Below are 21,218 nucleotides of genomic sequence, written 5' to 3' on the forward strand. Positions count from 1 at the left end.
AACACGACATAACCCACACGCACTCCCACCGCAGGACATCAGGGCACAATCTGAGGAATGCAAGACGCTAACAAGAGGGTCAATTTGTCTTTGTCTTCTTCTATTTCCCTCTTTTTTGTCTCCGCCTACAGCTACATACACATCTGCTACTGTATGTCAGGCTTGCTTTCTGTCTTTCAGTGATTGATTGAAAAATGTAACCACCATCGCGTGTCATTGTACAAAACTCTATGTATAAAACAGTCAGGAGTGACTGGGGCTAGTTGTCAAACATTTATATTCATGCATTTGGCAGATGCATTTATCCAAAGCAACCTATGACGTTTTTCATTAGGATGTGTGTGTTTCCTGGGAATGAAACCTTTAACCTTTACACTGGTAACGCAATGCTCTACCAATTGAGCTACAAAAGGAGTAACTACAGTAACATGTGTTACAAATTTTCTAAGATGGGTAACAGTTTCTATATAAAGAAAAATAAACATTGTATTTCCGCCCACATTAAAATATTGTGACAACATACCCCAATAGGAGGGGACACTATATGGGGTAAGTTGTCACACTGCTATTAACTCATTCCCCGACAGCCATTTTTTGTGATTTTCACAAAAGTTTCACACAATGCCTTCCAGGAAAATTTTCTTCTGAAAATATAAAAACATACAAATATTTTAAATGAAAGAACAGACCTTCTGCTTTCAAACAAACAAACAAAACGTGGAAAAAAACTAGAAACTCATTCTATCTATATTTTTTCCTCTGCTTATAAACTCTTATATATATGGAGCCCCTAAGGGGACATGGAGCAAAAATTAAATTAAACTATCGCGTGTGCATGTGAAACTATCGCATGCGCACATGAAACTACCGCGTTTAGTTTCGCTTGCTCACTTGAAACTTTTGCGTCCTCGCTTGAAACTATCTCGTGCTCAAGTGAAACTTTTGCGTGCTTACGTGAAACTTTTACGTGCTCATATGAAACTATCACGTGCACACATGCGTGCGCGAAAGTTCCAAGGGAGCACGCGAAACTAAACTTAAAAAAAATCTGCACATGAAGGTTTCACGTGAAACTAAGCTTTAGATTTTTTTACTATAATGTCACCTTAGGGGCTCGGTATAAATATGGCTATTTTTCTTTAAAAATATATTTTTTTAGCAAAAAGCTGAAATAATTGCATTTTTGTGAAGGAATTTTGTTAGAGATCAGATTCAGAATGATTATCAAAACTTACACAGAGTTTAAAATTAGTAAATAACGTTTTGGCTTCTGTTTTTTCATAAATTGGGTAAATGCGGTATTGCAGATTAACATAAAAATTCTTTAGAAACATTTTTTTTATGCAAATGTTTTCTCTTAATTGACAAGATAACTCGTCAATAGCAGGGAAAGAGTTAAACAATTTTTAAGCCTTTTAACAAATATTAATATCAAAACAGCAGACGTGCTGAAGCTTATACAAAAATTGTAATGCAAAATATGAGTGAATTCAGTGGTTTGTATGAATTAATGAAACACGTTTCAAGCTGTTGTAGCAACTTCCAATTATTCAATCTCCTCTGTTCAGAAATAAGAGCTTAAAAAACTAAATAATTTACACAAAGTAACAAACTAAGTTATTTATTTATTTCATATTTAGCTTCACAATGAAAAAAAACAGTATATATATATATATATATATATATATATATATATATATATATATATATATATATATATATATATATATATGCCTTAAAGTATATAAGATTTGGTAGTGTGATTAATGAAACAATCATAAATACATCTGTGCACGAAGGATGTTGTGATGTTGCATAAATTTACAGGCATCTGGATGTGAAATGTTATTGCATGGCATTGTGCATGGACAACAGAATACACAAAACAAACAATTCCTGCATGGATTTTTGCTAAAAATGCTTTCAACTTTAAGGCACAATATGCGTGTGTTATCGTTTGCATTCATCCAAAACTCTATGTTTGCAGTATGCAGAAACACTTTAAAGGTGCAGTGTGTAAATTCTAGCGGCATTTAGTGGTGAGGTTGGGAATTGCAACCAATGCCTCAGTCCACGGCTCACTCCTCGCTTTTGAAAAACAGAGAAGCTACGGTAGCCGCCACAGGACAAACATGTCACAGTCGGAGACAACTTAGTAAAAAAAGTTTGTCCGTTAAGGGCTTCTGTAGAAACATGGCGGCACAAAATGGTGACTTCCATGTAAGGGGACCTTCTGTGTCTCATTCTAAGGTAATAAAAACATAATGGTTCATTATGAAAGGTCTTTATACACCACTGATATTTAAGTTATGTATACTATATTGCATTTTCTATCAAGAGATCCTCCTAAAAGTTACACACTGCACCTTTAAAGCTAAAGATAACAACATAATCTGGTCAACATCTTCGAAATGTCACATTGCACGTTTTAATACTATCAAGTCTCTCTCTGGGCACAAGCAGAGCAAAATTCCCTTTCGGTACTCGTTCAAGAGTCTAAGCTGTAGGCTTATTCATAATATTGAGTACATCATCCAAAATGGAAGGACCCAAGTCAAGTTCAAGTGAAAACATGGATCCTGTGATTTGAGTGAGCGACTCCTGTGAGTGGCTTTTGCTTTTGGAGAGCTCAAAGTCTGAATCACATAGACGTCCTTCTTCAACGCCACTATCTCTGTCTGCCCAATCACCCTGGATGCTAAACATCTCCTGCTTGTACTGGAAGTCGCCGTTGTCGCAATCGTTACCATTGCTTTGGTTCACATTTGAATCCCTGTTCCCATTGACAAAATCGGATAAAAACATTTCAAGCTCGTTTTCCCCACCGTGACTCTTCTTCCGTTTCGTGAGCAAATCCTCGGGCACCTCCACGTGGGATTCGTCTTCTTCAGGAACGGGGCTGGGGTCACTTCTAAAGACGCTGATCGACTGGAGCAAGGTCTCCATTTGTAAGATTTCCAGGTCTTCTGTTACATCAGAGCCGGTTGGAGGGTCAGACGGCTCAGTTAGGTGATCCAGATGGTCCTGGTGCATCGGAAAGACGGTTGTGGAGATCAAAGGCAGAGTTAGCGCTTGACTGCCTCCGATGGTGGGGAGAGAAATGGCGTTCTTCAGAACAGGCGACGGCGTTTCAACACAAGAGGCGTCGGAGGCGCTGTTAGCCCTCGTGAACTCACCGTGCGTGCCATATTGTTGTCGAGTAAGTCCACCTTTCCTAGGTAAAAGCTCAAATTTTCCTTGCAAGAACGACATGTCGCCGAATGCATCACACTCTCCGCCCGTTCCAATGTGCACTGTGTGTCGAAAGTCTCCGAGAGGCGGGCTGATCATATCGGGGGACAAAATATCTCTCAAACGACATTTCTTTCCCTTCTTACTGTTGTTTGATTTCAGGTAGATGGGTGTTTTGGCAGGCATCGCTGCTTTAGAGAAGTCCAGCAGGTACGGGGGAAACAGGAACACTTTGGAAAATCGGAATTCTTTAGCTGTTGGCTAAACTTGCTCTGAAGTCTCCAAAGGGGTTACATTCTCAAAGCAGTTGTTTTAAATGTGCCTTTAATCCTCAGTGAAGATAACACAGCTCATATGTTTGGAATAATGTCCTTTTCCTGAGAAGACAGAGAAAAAAAATTAGCTTTCTTTTGTACTTGACATCAAAAAAGTACAATATTTCATTAGCTTAGTTAAAGTAAATTTAACATTGTAATCTTTCTGTAACACTTGAAAATTCAGATAAAAAATCTATTTTTGAGTAAGGAGCAAGTAAATGTCTTGTTGAAATAATCAGAGGTGTCAAGTAACGAAGTACAAATACTTCGTTACCTTACTTAAGTAGATATTTTGGGTATCTATACTTTACTTGAGTAATTATTTTTCAGACGACTTTTTACTTCTACTCCTTACATTTTCACGCAATTATCTGTACTTTCTACTCCTTACATTTTAAAAATCGCCTCGTTACTTCTATTAATTTCAACTTGTTTTCTTTTTTTACATTCCGGCTTGTCATCGTTAAAAAAAAACCTATCTTGATAAATTGCATCATCCAGATGAATCCGATTGTGGTTGGATGAGAAGTATAAACATACACCATTTCGACTCCCTATTGGTTTGTACGCAATCCCCGCCCCCCAGCTGACTGCAGATGATCAAAAGTTTGTTCGATAGCGCTGCACAGAGAAACATAAAAGAACCGCGATAGCGATTATAAGGCATGCAGAGTGTCTCCCCTCGCGATGCTTTGATATCATCCGCCATCCGTTTGTACAGTAACAGAACGCGGCATTCTGTCTTCAAATGGAAAAGTACGAAATAAAACTCGCGCATCACTTTCAGGTCAGTTCACATTCACAAGCCTGTGTAAATATATAGCTGGCTGCTGACACCAACCCATCTGTGTGATTTAAATAGTGTAACAATACCAATTTATATCATGTCACTTCAGTTGTTCAACTTAAATGACATTGTGCTGCGTTGCGTTTTGAAGCATGGCAAAGATATCTAGGCTAAAGAAAGACATTGTTGTTTTGTATATGCTAATAACTGCCGTAAATTTTATTTGCATTAACAAGACCTACTTAGCTGAATGCTTGAGTGTTAAATCAATGAAACACATAACCATACATACCAACTTTTGCTTTTGTTAATAGACATCAGCTGTTTCCTTAAACCTGACTTTTAATTTACTTACAATAAAGACATTTAGTAATTCTCCAAAATTGCTTGGATTTATACTGACTAAAGTAAAGTATACAAAAGTCCATTAGCTACACAAGTACAGATGCAGAAATATAGGCTATAATATATAATTGCATATTTGTAGTTTGTGTTGCTGTCAAAATACAATTATAAATGATAACAATAGCATATTTCTATTCTCACACATACTATAGTGTGTGATTTTGTTGTTTTTTAACTAAAGAGGGCACCACTGTAAAAGTTTGGCCACCAGCACTGCTCTGAAGATTGACTTTTTGCACCATTACAATATTTATAGGCAACTAGTCATTATATCTTCCTCTCTATGGAACACATGTTAATGCTCAGTAGTACACATATATGGTTCTTTAATGCAGTTGTTATCAAACATTTTTTGCGGCCTCCCTTGTGTACAGTGGATTGACATAAATATTCTAAAACTTAAAATTTGAATTAAACAAAACATTTTAAATTATACAATTTATTGCTTTTGTTTAGTAGCCTTATTTTTCTGAGGTTTAATTACACAGAATTTATAATAAAGTAATGTATTTCATAAAATATTATAAAACTGGGGCCCCTGGCACCATCTGGCGACATCCAGTTTGAGAACCACTGCTTTAAAGGAGAATTTCACCCGTAGAAACATAAATCTTTATTGAAAGTGTGTCATATTTGTAGTCGAAATGTAGCATACATTTCGAATTTGGTGCCTATTTGACCGAGAAAAGGGGTGTTTGTAGTCTCACTCCCTCAACAAAAATATAGCACTTCCTTCTTTCAATGATGCAAAATGATGATTTTTACATCATTGAAAGAAGGAAGTGCAACATTGAAATCTGTATTTCTCCTGTCACAGTGGAAACTGAGGAAATGATGCACGACCATTCAAAAGCATGTCTGGGGTTCTAACTATACAAAGATTAATGCAAATGGGTGAAGTGTCCCTTTAATGTATTTGTTTGCAATGTATTGAAATGCGTTCATTTTTAATGGGCATATACCGTATGTGGTTGAAACAGATAGCCTAGTGCAGGGGTAGGCAACATGGAGTGCCGATGTCCTGCAGTGTTTAGCTCCAGGTCTAATCAAGCACACCTGAACAAACTAATAAAGGTTAAAGTCACCTGAAACTACAGGTAACTATAAGGGTTGGAGCTAATCTGCAGGACATCGACACTCCAGGACTGACGTTGCCTACCCCTGGCCCTAGTGCATCCCAAATTTTTTAACATTAACATTTTAATAACACTATAGTTATTATGGCCTTTAGAAACATTTTTTAGAGGAGATAGGGTAGTGCCCAAAAGGCCCCTGTGGTGCGGCCTAGGCTTTTTCTCTAATGACATTTTTTTTCCTTTCATTACTTTTACTTTTATACTTTAAGTAGTTTTGAAACCAGTACTTTTTCACTTTTACTTGAGTAAAAAGCTTGAGTTGATACTTCAACTTCTACAAAAGTCTTTTAAAACCCTAGTATCTATACTTCTACTTGAGTAATGAATATGAATACTTTTGACACCACTGGAAATAATTGACCCAAATGTTCACACTCATAAGCATTTATTAAAAGAAGAATGAGTGGACAAACCAGACTGATCTCACAGTAAGTCGTGTTATAGTCATGAAAAATTTGATCAATTTATTTGTGTCCAAGGCATGAAATTCAGATGTTTTTACCTACCATGAGCACAAATGTCTTCTTCGTGTCACCCGCGCCAATTTCCACAAATAGTTCTGCGTGTCAATGGCACAACTCTCTTTCTCGTGTCATTCTATGTACTGTTTTCTAGTCGTTTTTTCCTATTTTCTTACCATTGTTGCTTGGGGTTGGGGTTAGAATCACTTTGTTACATTTTTAGACATCCAAACCCAAACCCCAACTTTAACTCCAACCCCAAGCGACAATGATTTTAAAAAATAGAAAAAAAAAACTATAAGAAAGCAATAGATAAAATGACACGAAAAAGAAAGCCGTGCCACGGACACAAAAAACTATTTATAGAAATTTGTGACACAAAAAAGACATTCGTGCTCAAGGCAGGTAAAACAGCTGAATTTCGTGCCATGGACACAAATAAATTAATCTAACAGCAGTTTCTTATTGTAAACCATCCTATTAAAAATAGTGAAATCATATAAAATTGCTACATTAAAGCTCCCATAACACATGCTGTTTCTGCTCATGTTAATCTTGAGTACCTATAGAGTAGTATCCTTTATATCTTTGAAGAGTCTTTATTTGTATTAAATTTATAAAAGACAGATCAGCTGTAGTAAATGTTTTCTGGAAGACCCCGGCCCCCTGGAGGCGTACCACGGGAGGAGCGAATCACGAGCAAACAACACTGTTAGATAAGTAAAAAACCATCATTTTCTTTTCCAATTCATTACTGTAATATGCATTGCATTAGGGGTATTAACATTTAATTTACAGTGATTTACTGTATGTTTTGAATTTGCGGTAGACTGCTGTAAAACAACAGCATAAGTGCTACTGTAGTTGAATAAAACAGTGTTATAAAAGCATATAAGATGGAAAAATAAAATATATAAAATACATTTTATTTGTTATGCTTTTAGCAGTGAAGCAAATTTCAAAATGTGAATTGTTTTTCAGCAGTGTAAATAATTTATTGAGAATTGTAGATAGAAACGAGAAAGGGATTATGGATAAATGCTTGACCATCAGATTTGAATTTTTTGAACGCCGAGATTTCGATCCACGGAGTGTCGGGAGAGTGACAGAAGAGGCTACTTGGGAGCGAGTAACTTTAATCAAGTGACTCTGTGGCACTAGGGGTGGGCGATAAACTGGTAGACATGATTAACCGGTAGAAATTTGTCAACCGGTAGAGATTTCGGACTATCGTCTCTATCGAGGTTACGCGCCCACGTCACGCTCCTGTGTGCCTGGTCATGGAAACGTAACGTTTGTACACGTATTTAAGCACCGCAGTTTTAAAACAAGTTATTTTAAGGAATTGAAACACAAACAACAGATCTATATGCGTGCACTGTGTCTGAGGAGCGCGCGAGTCGCGCAACCGCTGCCCTTTCTGTCTGTGAGGAGCGTGCAAGTCGCGCAACCGCTGCTCATTAAGCTCGTGAGCATTTTTTCCGCTTTATTGACCTTAAATATGCGTCAAAATTCCCGTCTTTGCAAGTATACTCATAAACATGACCTTTTAGGGCTTAAGAGAAAGTGAACGTCTAAAAAAGAAAACGCATGTGTAACATAAAGTAGGGTCCCGACTTTGCTCTTAAAGGGGAAGTTACCCAATTTTGCTCCTGTCTGTCACTCATGTTTATCGAACAAGAGAAAATCTCTCACTGCTCTTGACCAAATCACTTTTCAACCTTAAATTAAAAAATATACACATAGTTTACATAATTATTTATTAAAATTCCTTTATCATTGATTGCTTATCTTCAGAGAGCTTGAGTTTTGTTTGTTTTTATTTTCTTTTTATGCTTGTATAAGGTTTTTGTGAGAATTATGAACTTTTCTATGGTATTAAAGATTTTAATAACAGAAAAACAGAAAAAAAACCTCTACCGTGATACATATCGTTATCATGATATAAAAGGAATCCTATCATGATAAAAGATTTTAGTCATATTGCCCACCCCTATGTGGCACTGTGGTAGTGTTACAGACTTATGACATGGGTAACCTCGGTTCGATTCCCCTTCAAGGCAATTTATTTTTTAAAACTAGGTTACAGTAAGGGTATAATACTGTAAAATGGAACTGCGGTAAAGGCATCATACTATAAAAAACATGTACAGTTATGGTACTGTAATGGGGCAGTTACAGTAAGTTACAGCATATATACAATAAAAAGTATCCCACTCTCTTTGGATAACTTATGATTCACTATGTTCGTGTCATTTACATTATATGCACTTATGCGCTGATTTCCAACATAACACAGACATTTGAAGCAGTTTTACTTACTGCCTGCCTCATAAACCAGTTGGGACTTTTCAATGAAATCCAGCATTAAACAAACCCTCCCCGGATAAACAAACTATATACATTGTTTCCAATGGCTGGCTTATTTCTCCTTACATCCAAAAACACAATACTTCTTTCGTGCCATTGTTGATTCTTGAAATAAAAGCAAATACATAATGGGGACCCATGGTAAGGGGTACCCATGTTCAAAAACTTGTGGGAAGGCGTGAGTTTGGCACAGAAATACTCCTTCACACTACTGTTTGACACTTTGCATTTGTTTAGCATGAGGATTACAACTCTTAAACTGTGTTAGAAAGCATGAAGTAGCATTAAACCCCCACTTTTAAGACACTGCAGATAGCACTATAGTGGGGGAGGACTGGCTGCTGTTTAACACAGTTAATATGACACAGCTGGATTTGAGTCCAGACAGTATGACTTTAGTAAGACATGGGGGATGATCCATGGAGCACAGACAAGAGGAGTCAACGTCTTAGTTTGAAGTCTAAATCCTTTTGGAAATAGTTAAAGAGCTCAGATGCGTGTGTCTGACATGTTTTCTTGTAAATTATCATTTTTTTTATCAGACTCTTAATGGATTTTGCCAACAAACATGTATTTCTGTATGACCTGGATTTGAAGCAAAAGAGTTTGATGAACGTAATATACGTGCCAAGAGCTTTCGATTAATATCATTATCTGGGGTGGTATTTAGTGGCTTTTGCATCCGAGCTCTTCTGGATCTGTTATGGCTGTTAAAGTATTGCTCAAGTGTTACTACATGCACAGACGGCTCTTTACAAATTTCTACAACTTTGTCACAAACAAGCCAACATAAAACAAACATGGCTGTCATCCATTCCAAAATGACAGTTAATGTTATTGCTGTTGTTTTAATAAATGTTGCATGAGTCAAGAAGCTTTAAAGATAAAGAGGATTTCTAGAGATAGAGAGAAAGAATTTGGAGAGGATTATGGACAGCAAGGAATAAAAACACGGAGAGAGAGAGAGGTAAGCACAGATCATAAGAGAGTGAGTTGCCCATTTATGGACATATTTCCTTCTGAAAGGGCTTTAAACACTGACCCTCACTGACACACTGCAAACAATCACCCAAGAAGCAGCCGGAGCCACGAGTCGTCAAATATGTACGACTGTAAAAACATCCACATTCCCCGACAGCGCTCCTTCAATAAGACACTCAAAACTTAAAGCGGCAGAGAATAAACTTGCAAAAACAGATTGGGTGACGAATTAGCACAGATTTAACTTAACCGAATAAACCACATTTTAATGCATTTGCTCTATACACGGCTCATGACCCATGCACTGTGAATTCCTCGAGATAAGCATTGATTTGATTTGGCAGACGCATTTATGAAAAAATTTAATTATAAAATGAAAGTCAGTATTTATCTTATTTACCGTTCATTGAAGCATTTGGCAGACACGTTTCTGAAAAATTAAAAATATAAAATTACATTCTCTATTTATTTTATTTACTGTACTTGAAATCATTTGGCAGACACGTTTATGCAAAAATAAAATGATAAAATTACAGTCAGTATTTCTTTTATCTACTGTACATTTAAGCATTTGGCAGACACTTTTATGCTAAATAAAATTATAACATGACAGTCAGTATTTATTTTATTTACTGTACATTTAAGCATTTGGCAGACACTTTTATGCTAAATAAAATTATAACATGACAGTCAGTATTTATTTTATTCACTGTACAATTAAGCATTTGGCAGACGCATTCATGCAAAAATAAAATTATAAAATGACAGTCAGTATTTATTTTATTTACTGTACATTTAAGCATTTGGCAGACGCTTTTATGCTAAATAAAATGATAGTCAGTATTTATTTTGTTTACTGTACATTTAAGCATTTGGCAGACGCTTTTATGCTAAATAAAATTATAAAATGATAGTCAGTATTTATTTTATTTACTGTACATTTAAGCATTTGGCAGACGCTTTTATGCTAAATAAAATTGTAAAATGACAGTCAGTATTTATTTTATTCACTGTACATTAAAGCATTTGGCAGATGCATTTATGCAAAAATAAAATTATAAAATGACAGTCAGTATTTATTTTATTTACTGTACATTTAAGCATTTGGCAGATGCATTTATGCAAAAATAAAATGATAAAATGACAGTCAGTATTTATTTTATTTACTGTACATTTAAGCATTTGGCAGACGCTTTTATGCTAAATAAAATTATAAAATGACAGTCAGTATTTATTTTTTTTACTGTACATTTAAGCATTTGGCAGACGCTTTTATGCTAAATAAAATGATAAAATGACAGTCAGTATTTATTTTATTTACTGTACATTTAAGCATTTGGCAGAAGCTTTTATGCTAAATAAAATTATAAAATGACAGTCAGTATTTATTTTATTTACTGTACATTTAAGCATTTGGCAGACGCTTTTATGCTAAATAAAATGATAGTCAGTATTTATTTTACTTACTGTACATTTAAGCATTTGGCAGACGCTTTTATGCTAAATAAAATGATAAAATGACAGTCAGTATTTATTTTATTTACTGTACATTTAAGCATTTGGCAGACGCTTTTATGCTAAATAAAATTTTAAAATGACAGTCAGTATTTATTTTATTTACTGTACATTTAAGCATTTGGCAGACGCTTTTATGCTAAATAAAATTATAAAATGACAGTCAGTATTTATTTTATTTACTGTACATTTAAGCATTTGGCAGACGCTTTTATGCTAAATAAAATTATAAAATGACAGTCAGTATTTATTTTATTTACTGTACATTTAAGCATTTGGCAGACGCTTTTATGCTAAATAAAATGATAAAATGACAGTCAGTATTTATTTTATTTACTGTACATTTAAGCATTTGGCAGACGCTTTTATGCTAAATAAAATGATAAAATGACAGTCAGTATTTATTTTATTTACTGTACATTTAAGCATTTGGCAGACGCTTTTATGCTAAATAAAAAGATAAAATGACAGTCAGTATTTATTTTATTTACTGTACATTTAAGCATTTGGCAGACGCTTTTATGCTAAATAAAATGATAAAATGACAGTCAGTATTTATTTCTTAACTCACTTAATCTCATGTGTAATCAGAGTTTAGTGTTAAGTTAGTGTCTAGTGTTGTGTCTTGCGAGTATTTGTGAACGTGAGCGTCTTGTAAACCCTTTCGACGCGTGTGCAGAAGGCACGTATTTTGAAAGGACGCATAATGCACATGGTCAACATGACGCAACAAACACATACCTTGACACGACGAGCAACACACATGACACTTTTTAGCATTTTTTAGACGCTTTTATGCAAAAGTAAAATGATAAAATGACAGTCAGTATTTATTTTATTTACTGTACATTTAAGCATTTGGCAGACGCTTTTATGCAAAGAGAATTACAGTGCATTACAACCTACATGATAGAGTAAAAAGATATTTTTGTGATTTTTCAGCATGATGCACACAAAACTTGTATCATATTCTAAATTTCAGATCCCATTAACATTTAATGCATTTGGCACTTTTGTCATGGGATCGATCCCAGGGACCACAAATTTTAAGCTATACATTTTTATCAGTATGTGTGTTCCCTGGGATCGATCCCATGACATTTGCTTTCTGGAATTCTTATCCAATTGAGCTACAGGAACAGTCCAGCATTTTTTGCAGTAGTGTAATATCTACTGTAATCTAAATGTTAATATCTAATATTAAGCATGTGTGTGAGAGCAATGTTTACCACCAGCTAGCGGGAGATGAATTCACAGAGCTTTCAAAGCATTTTAAAATGCAGTTAAGCACAAATAAACTTCATTAGACCAGCGAACAACAGAAGACTATTTATAAATATGACAAACATCATCGGGATGGTTGAAGAATGCGTGTGTGCATGTGTTTGTCAGTGACTGTGCGTGCGTGAATGTGTATGCAGCAGGATGTGTTTTAGATCGGATTATGCAGGAGTGTTTCTTCCGCAGTGGATGCTTATCCCGCGTAAAATTCCTCTCTACCTGCTCCTTTATACTCCATTACCAGTAAAAACCATTCCCAGCAATCATCTCATCATCAGTCATCTCTGTTTCAATCTTTAAATTAAGCCCCTTTGACTTTAATATTATGTATTGTTGTAAATGCATGTACAGCATCATGATGGAATGTGCTTATTTGGTTACATTGATGATAAAGCTTGCACATTTCAAAAGAGTACCTGTCACACAGCGAGATCAAAGCAAGTGTGAATATTTCAAGAGGTTTACAAGCGAAAATAATCACAACTGAGATCTCTTTGTCAACGTTGCTCATTTCGCAATACTCAAGGACACGTTACACAAAGCAAGAAAGCCTTATGTGTGCTTCAGATATCAATGAGGTTTTGCTTTACAGTTTTTGCCCTTACATATGTCTCATCATCTAAAAGTAAGACAGATTTAAACATTATCATTTATGCATTTGGAAGATGCTTTCTTCCAAAGCGACTTACAGTGCATTACAAGGTACATATTTGGCCATTATGTGTGTTCCTGTGATCAAACCCTAAACCTATTGTGCTGCTAATGCAATGCTCTGCCACTGAGCTAGGATTTACAAAATCTCAAACTATTGTCAAGATAAGGTAACTTAGCTATAACATTTATTATTTAAACATTTATGGCAAGAGCGTTTTGTATTTTATTTCTCCTTAAATGTTTGAGAAAGTTGATGAAACATAAGTAAACATAAGTGTCATGAGCTATGCCAGTTTTACTTTGGGTAAAATTACAGTTCTGTTTTAAGGTAGGGGCTATATTTAGGGTTAATGGTTGCGGTTGGTGTTAATATTATAGTCGGCTCAGCTAAAATCCCAGTAGGTGTTAAGTTGTTTTTGAATACATTTCCTGACTCATTACAAACAATAACAAACAACTCGATTCAATGTTACAATTAGCCGTGTGTAAAGCTGACCTTTAAAAGTAGAGCAGCTGCCTCTTGATATGGATTTATCTCAGGGTCATATCCGCTATGCAGTCTTCATTTAAGATCTGGGATCAGTCCAGAGGCAAATGTTACACTTTTAAGTGCCCTGACGCCCCTGTAGAATGCAGAGTGGGATCTATCTGCCCCCCGCCCCTATATCACCACACATACCCCAGAAGTGCATGTCAGCGGCTAAATGAGCCAGAGACACAGTGAGAGTGAATGAGATAGGGTAAATATTGGGCATAAACCTAAATGAGACAACATGAGACAAAATGAGATATGAGCCTAAATAGATTGGATTGAATGAGCCATTGAACAGAACTGAGAACAAATGAGCCTAAATGAAGTTGTGAGAAAATGACTGAATAAGACAAAAATGAGACGGCATAGAACTGAAAGAGTCAAGTTTGAACAGAACTGAGACAGAATGAGACTGAACTGGACTTAAGTGAGGTTGTGTTAAAAGGCCTAAACGAGACAAAATGAGATTGAATAAGACTGAATGAGACTAAACTTGTCATGAGCCTAAATGAGGTTGTGTGAAAATGACTGAATAAGACAAAAACGAGACAGCATGAGAAAATTAGACTAAATGAGCCAAAACTAGGAAGCTTGAACAGAATTGAGAACAAATGAGATGGAACAAAGTAAGCAAAAAGTCAGACAAAGACAGAATAAGACAAAAATAAGATAACTGAATCAGTCCGAGATAAGACTGAATAAGCCAGAGATAGAGTGAAGATCCAACAGAACTGAGATTACATGAGATAGAATGAGACAGAATGAGACATAAGGCTAAATGAGGTTGTGTAAAAAGAATGCATCCGACAAAAATAATATAGCATGAGACAGAATGAGATATTAGGCTAAATGAGATTGTTTTCAAAGACTGAGTAAGACAAAAACGAGACAGCATGAGACAGAAGAAGCCAGATAAAAAACTGAGAGTGAATGAGGCTAAATGAGTCAGAGAAAGGGGAAAGATTGGCCATGGACCCAATTAAAGTTGTGCAAACAGACTTAATATAACAAAAATGAGACAAAATGAGACAAGGAAGCTTGAACAGAAATGAGAACAAATGAGATGGAACAGATTAAGACAAAAGTCAGACAAAGACAGAATAAGACAAAAATAAGATAACGTGAGACTGAATAAGCCAGAGATAGAGTGAAGATCCAACATAACTGAGATTAAATGAGATGGAATGCGACAGAATGAGACATAAGGCTAAATAAGGTTGTATAAAAATGCATAAGACAAAAATGATACAGCATGAGACAGAATGAGATATTAGGTTAAATGAGGTTGTTTTAAAAGACTGAGTAAGACAAAAACAAGACAGCATGAGACAGAAGAATCCAGAGAAAGAACTGAGAGTGAATGAGACTAAATGAGTCAGAGATAGGGTAAAGATGGGCCATGGACCCAATTAAAGTTCTGCAAACAGACTTAATATAACAAAAATGAGACAAAATGAGACAAGGAAGCTTGAACAGAAATGAGAACAAATGAGATGGAACAGATTAAGACAAAAGTCAGACAAAGACAGAATAAGACAAAAATAAGATAACGTGAGACTGAATAAGCCAGAGATAGAGTGAAGATCCAACATAACTGAGGTTAAATGAGATGGAATGAGACAGAATGAGACATAAGGCTAAATAAGGTTGTATAAAAATGCATAAGACAAAAACGAGACAGCATGAGACAGAATGAGATATTAGGCTAAATGAGGTTGTTTTAAAAGACTGAGTAAGACAAAAACGAGACAGCATGAGACAGAAGAATCCAGAGAAAAAACTGAGAGTGAATGAGACTAAATGAGTCAGAGATAGGGTAAAGATGGGTCATGGACCCAATTAAAGTTGTGCAAACAGACTTAATATAACAAAAATGAGACAACATGAGACAAAATGAAAAGCTTGAACAGAAATGAGAACAAATGAGAGGAAACAGAGTAAGATGAAAGTCAGACAAAGACAGAATAAGACAAAATAAGATAAAATGAGACTGAATAAGCCAGAGATAGAGTGAAGATCCAACATAACTGAGATTAAATGAGATGGAATGAGACAGAATGAGACATAAGGCTAAATAAGGTTGTGTAAAAAGAATGCACAAGACAAAATTGATACAGCATGAGACAGAATGAGATATTAGGTTAAATGAGGTTGTTTTAAAAGACTGAGTAAGACAAAAACGAGACAGCATGAGACAGAAGAATCCAGAGAAAGAACTGAGAGTGAATGAGACTAAATGAGTCCAAGATAGGTTAAATACGGGACATGAACCTAATTAAAGTTGTGTAAAAAGACTTAATATAAGATAACACAAGATAACATGATACTGAATAAGCCAGAGATAGGGTGAAGATCCAACAGAACTGAGATTAAATGAGATGGAATGAGACAGAATGAGGTTGTTTTAAAAGACTGAGTAAGACAAAAACGAGACAGCATGAGACAGAAGAGGGTAGAGAATGAACTGAGAGTGAATGAGACTAAATGTGTCAGAGATATGAACCTAACTAAACTTGTGTAAAAAGACTTAATGTAAGATAACATGAGACTGAATAAGCCAGAGATAGGGTGAGATTGGATGAGACTATATGAGACATGAGCATAAATGAGAATGATTGAGAATGATGAGTGGTGAGAATGAGCTAAAGTACAGAATCTAATGATGGATCTGATTACAGTGCTTTTTCAGTCCTGTGGGCACGTGTGGAGTATGTGGGTCAGATTAATTTTAGAGCAAGTGTGAGCAATAATCTAAACAAGGCGAATGATGACATACCCAGAGTCAGAGCCCACTGCGCACACAGAGATGGTTTTAGAAGACAAGACCTCCTTTCAGCTCTGCAACTGTACCACTTTTGATTCCGCCAGTGACCTATTTTAGCCATTGCCTTTTTTGGCTAAAAACCAGACCCCCGTCCCTTTTAGCTGGTCTGAGCGGTTGCAGATGATGCTGCCGTATTTAAAACTCAACCGCATTGTGATGGCTTTCGGCCGTTTATTGTACAGGTGCAACAACACGCTAAGGTGGCCAACCTTCAGGCCTGTAGTGAAACCACAAATAACCCCTTTCTTTGGACAATCTCCTAAATGATTAAAGACAAATACCACAATGAGTAATGGCACATTCTGTATGAAAGAAACCCTTAAAACACTCTTTGGGATTGTTTTTGCTTTGAGGAATCAAGGTGGAGCAAGTGCTCTTTTCTACAGCCCTTGTTTAACCGTTTTACACCCCGCAATCGACCCCAAGGCTTCTGTTCTCGAGCTGCTGTTGTGTTTGGCTTGCCGCATGCAGAACTGGAATGAGAAGTTGAGTCGCTGGCCGTCGGATGAAGGAATGTATTTGAGGAATCCAAAAGGAGCTTCTCTTCTAGTAAATCTGCTGGCTAGCATGAAGAGGTCCAGGTGTCGAGTTGCTTCGCTCTCTTAAGCTCTTGTTGTTGCGGTTGTGGGGGAATCTGCCTGACATATTTTGCAGCAGAAATTCTCGCGGGTTGTAATGACAACCATGTGCACGAGTTTCACAACCCTAAATAGCCGAACAATGCTATGACACACGCACCATGTTTTGTACGAATACCACATAACTTCGAGTTTTCACATCTTAAGAAATCAGCATGTGTTTTAGGAGCCGGTCAGCTGCAAAGGATGCTGGTGTCCTACCATGCTTGTACAGAAAAGCACAACAGAATCATACAATAGTTGTAATGGTCCACGGCACCAAAATCCATGCTGGTATTTTCATAACGCCATTCACCTCATTTACTTAACAAATCATGCATTTGTTTGGCTTTACCTGCTTGTGTGTCTTTGGAGAGTAATGTCCACTGTGGTTGCCGTCACCGAGGTGCCTTGACACAAACTGTAGTCAGTTTCTGGGTGGTGCGGCGTGTGCCGTTTTCGTCCTCTCCCTCTCTCTCGCTCACTCTCTTTCTTTCTGCCCTTGAGGGTTTACTTCTCGCAGGCAGGACGTCTGTCGGACAGCTGTTTGAGAATTCCTCTCTGGAGCAGCGCGGCTCGTCTCGTCTCGGCTCCTCCTCTCTATGCCTGCAGCACCTGTCTCTGCCTGTCTGCCTAAACTGCGGACAGCAGCGTCGAAATGCAATCCTCTCGTCCCTTGAAGTCCAACCCGCCGGAGCTGGCAGTAATTACTTAAGAGACAAAGATCAGCGATCAGTCATGGGAAGATGAGCATGAAGATTTGTGAAGCAAAGGACTGTGGTGTGCCTCCTATTGTGGCTCTTTTCTAGCTCTGAGTGAGAAAGTAATACAATCTCTCTCTCTCTCTCTCTCTCTCTCTCTCTCCCTCTCATTTCCTTTTTCTATTTTCACATGTTTACTACATCTGTTTAGAAAGAGAGAGATATTGTATAAGAAAGCAAATTACAAATGAGATTTATTGAATATCTCAATAATTCTTTTAGACATCAATAAGATTAAAGGTAGAGCAAACATAAAAGATTTCCCATGTCTCAGATATTTTCTTTTAAAAAAGGATCCAGAAATCTCACAAAAGTCCCCATTGTTTTAAAATAAATCAACAATGTCAAAAACTGAGCACAGATTTGCCAGATCTGTGATCAAAAGTCAATATTATTAAAATATATAATTTAATATGACCTTAAACATTTTATTATCAAATTCACCCAAATCCAGATTATTTTAAATCTTTAGATTGTAAAATAATCTGGATTTGGGTAAATTTGATGATTTGGGGGCGGGTTCCCGGACAGGGATTACTAGACTAGTCCTTGACTAAAATAAGTGTAAGAGCTATCCAAACTAAAAACATCTTAAAATACATCAGTGGCCTTTGTTTTGCATCAAAATGCACACCAGTTATGTTTTTTAGTAAGGTTTGTTTGTTAAACCTAGTTATTTTGCTAATTAAACTAGGTCTTAAGGTAATCCCTGTTCGGGAAACCACCCCAAAATGTCCAAGGTCACATCACATCCCCCAACAATATTGACTTTTGATCGCAGATCTGACAAATTGTACTCTTAATGCATTGGAACAATTTGCTCATTTTATTTTTATTTCTTGCAAGCAATTTTAGGAGAAAGATTTGAGACTAAGTTGATATTTCAATGCAACACATCGAGCACTTGAATCACAATTAATTGCATACAAAATGAAAGTTTGTGTTTGCATAATATGTGTGTGTGTGTATTGTGTGTAATCATTATGTGTAAATACACATATATACATTTTTTACTTATATATAATATAATTTCCTAAATACATACATGCATGCTAAATACATACACATCCATATACAAAATAATTACACACAATGCACACACAACTATATCAAGCAAACACAAACTTTTATTTTGTGTGCGATTAATTGCGATTACTCTATATAGCTATAAAAAAGAGCAAACTCTGAGAAATAAACTTTTATTTTTGGTAGATTAACTAATATTGGCTATTGGAATGTACACATTATAACCACCATTTCACAATTTCAGTATGCATACATAACATACTGTAGGTAATCAACAACTATAATCTCTATACTGTATATAGAAAATATATGTATGAATTATTAATGTTAGCGGTACTGTAAGGCTCTGCTTCATGTATTTTCTTCTCTGCGACACTAAGCAGAATCTAAAATAGGATTCATTGACGACATACAGCAAACTGCTTTTGCTGTGAGCTCATGTTTGACAGCCATGAAGTGTACAGTATCTGTATGTACTGCATGTGTGTGAGAAAAAGACTTCATCACTGCTTTAAATCCAACTGATATGCAGATCTAGACAGCATTTAAAGTCCGAGGCCATTTCTAAAAAACAGAAATGAAATGTAACAGTTGACATCATACAGCATACTGTTTTCCAAAATATCTGATTTTGATTTAAAGGCACCATTGCATACATAATTCATGGATAAATCAATCCCAGAATGCATTGCAATCATTTTAGTAAATTTACATTTATAAATATACCTAAGTATCAATGTCAAAGCATATAATTAAAAATCGACTACAGTTTATAACGCCAAATGTGACTCTGGACCACAAAATCTGTCATATAGGTCAATATTTTCAAAATGAAATGTATACATTATCTGTAAATTGAATAAATAAGCTTTTCATTTATGTATGGTTTGTTAGGACAGTACAATATTTGTTCAAGATACAACTCTTTGAAAATCTGAAATCTGAGAGTGCAAAAAATATAAATATTGAGAAATCGCCTTTAAAGTTGTCCAAATTAAGTCCCTAGCAACACATAATGATAAATACATTTTTTATACACACTATATTTCCAAAAATTTTGGGACACCCCTCCAAATCATTGAATTCAGGTGTTGTAATCACTTCCAGGAAAAGGAACTCTTAATGCTTCATCATCCCTACTGAAAAATCCAGCTAAAACCAGCATAAGCTGGTAGCTGGTTTTAGCCGGTTGTAGCTGGTTTAAGGTGGTTTAGGCTGGACCTCCCAGCCTGACAAAGCTGGTCATGCTGGTGGGCCAGCTGGTATTCCAGCATGACCAGCTAAGTCCAGCTAGACCAGCTTAAAATGTGACCAAAACACAGCTAGACCATCTTGCTACACCAGCAAAACAAGCTTCCTACACCAGCAAAACCAGCTAAAACCAAGATGGGGACCAGCTAAAACCAGTTCACCAGCTTATGCTGGTTTTAGCTGGATTTTTCAGTAGGGATACCAAGACATTTTGGACAATTCCATGCTTCCAACTTTGTGGGAAGAGTTTGGGGATGGCCCCTTCCTGTTCCAACATGATGATTGCGCACCAGTGCACAAAGAAAGGTCCATAAAGACATGGATGAGCAAGTTTGGTGTGGAGGAACTTGACTGGCCTGCAGTCTTGACCTCAAACCAACAAAACATCTTTTGGATGAATTAAAGCAGAGACTACGAGCGAGGCCTTCTCGTCCAATACCAGTGTCTAAACTTACAAATGTGCTTTGAGAAGAATAGTCAAATATTCCCATAAACACACTCCTAAACCTAGAAAGTCTTCCAAGAAGAGTTGAAGCTGTTATAGCTGCAAAGGGTGGGCCAACTATATATTAAACCCTATGGATTAAGATTAGGATGTTATTCAGGTGCATGTGCATAAAGGCAGGTATCCGAAAACTTTTGGCAATATAGTGTATTTACGGTATATGTTCATGGAAGATGAGCTTTACTGATTTTTGGCATAAAAAATCGATAATTTTGACCCATACTATTGCTACAAATATACCCATGCTACCTATGACTGGTGTGTCTGTGCTACAAAATCTACCTGGTTAAGACACACTGTGTTGTGTATGTCCTGTTAAATTTGAGTCATTATTCAGAAACAGCCACTAGTTGACAACACCGAAACAAGCTTTCTGAATGAAGTCTTTTTGTGTTTCTGTGCACAATGTCACATGTGGAGAGCACATGGTCTTGGGAAGAATACTGAGTATTGTTCTCAAGTTTGCCGAGCTGTATTGACCATATAAATGATGTGAATGTTCTTGTAGATACTGGAGTTTAGAGGAATGTGAGGAAACACCTCCAGTTCCTCCCATACAAACAG

At 36.3% G+C, this 21,218-nt stretch overlaps 1 protein-coding gene across 1 annotated transcript; it reads right to left on the minus strand.

Moving 5' to 3' along the window:
- Window positions 1-1,714: 1,714 nt before the first annotated feature.
- Window positions 1,715-17,938, minus strand: cdc42ep3 (CDC42 effector protein (Rho GTPase binding) 3). The gene is made up of 2 exons (XM_055171005.2): window positions 17,467-17,938; window positions 1,715-3,608 (listed from the first exon to the last, which is right to left on the minus strand). Exon 2 carries the CDS (start codon window positions 3,415-3,417, stop codon window positions 2,497-2,499), a length of 921 nt encoding a protein of 306 aa, XP_055026980.2. The 5' UTR covers window positions 3,418-3,608; window positions 17,467-17,938; the 3' UTR covers window positions 1,715-2,496.
- Between the last annotated feature and the right edge of the window lie 3,280 nt (window positions 17,939-21,218).

This window comes from Misgurnus anguillicaudatus, chromosome 11 (genome assembly GCF_027580225.2).
Source record: "Misgurnus anguillicaudatus chromosome 11, ASM2758022v2, whole genome shotgun sequence".
NCBI classification, from domain to species: domain Eukaryota; kingdom Metazoa; phylum Chordata; class Actinopteri; order Cypriniformes; family Cobitidae; genus Misgurnus; species Misgurnus anguillicaudatus.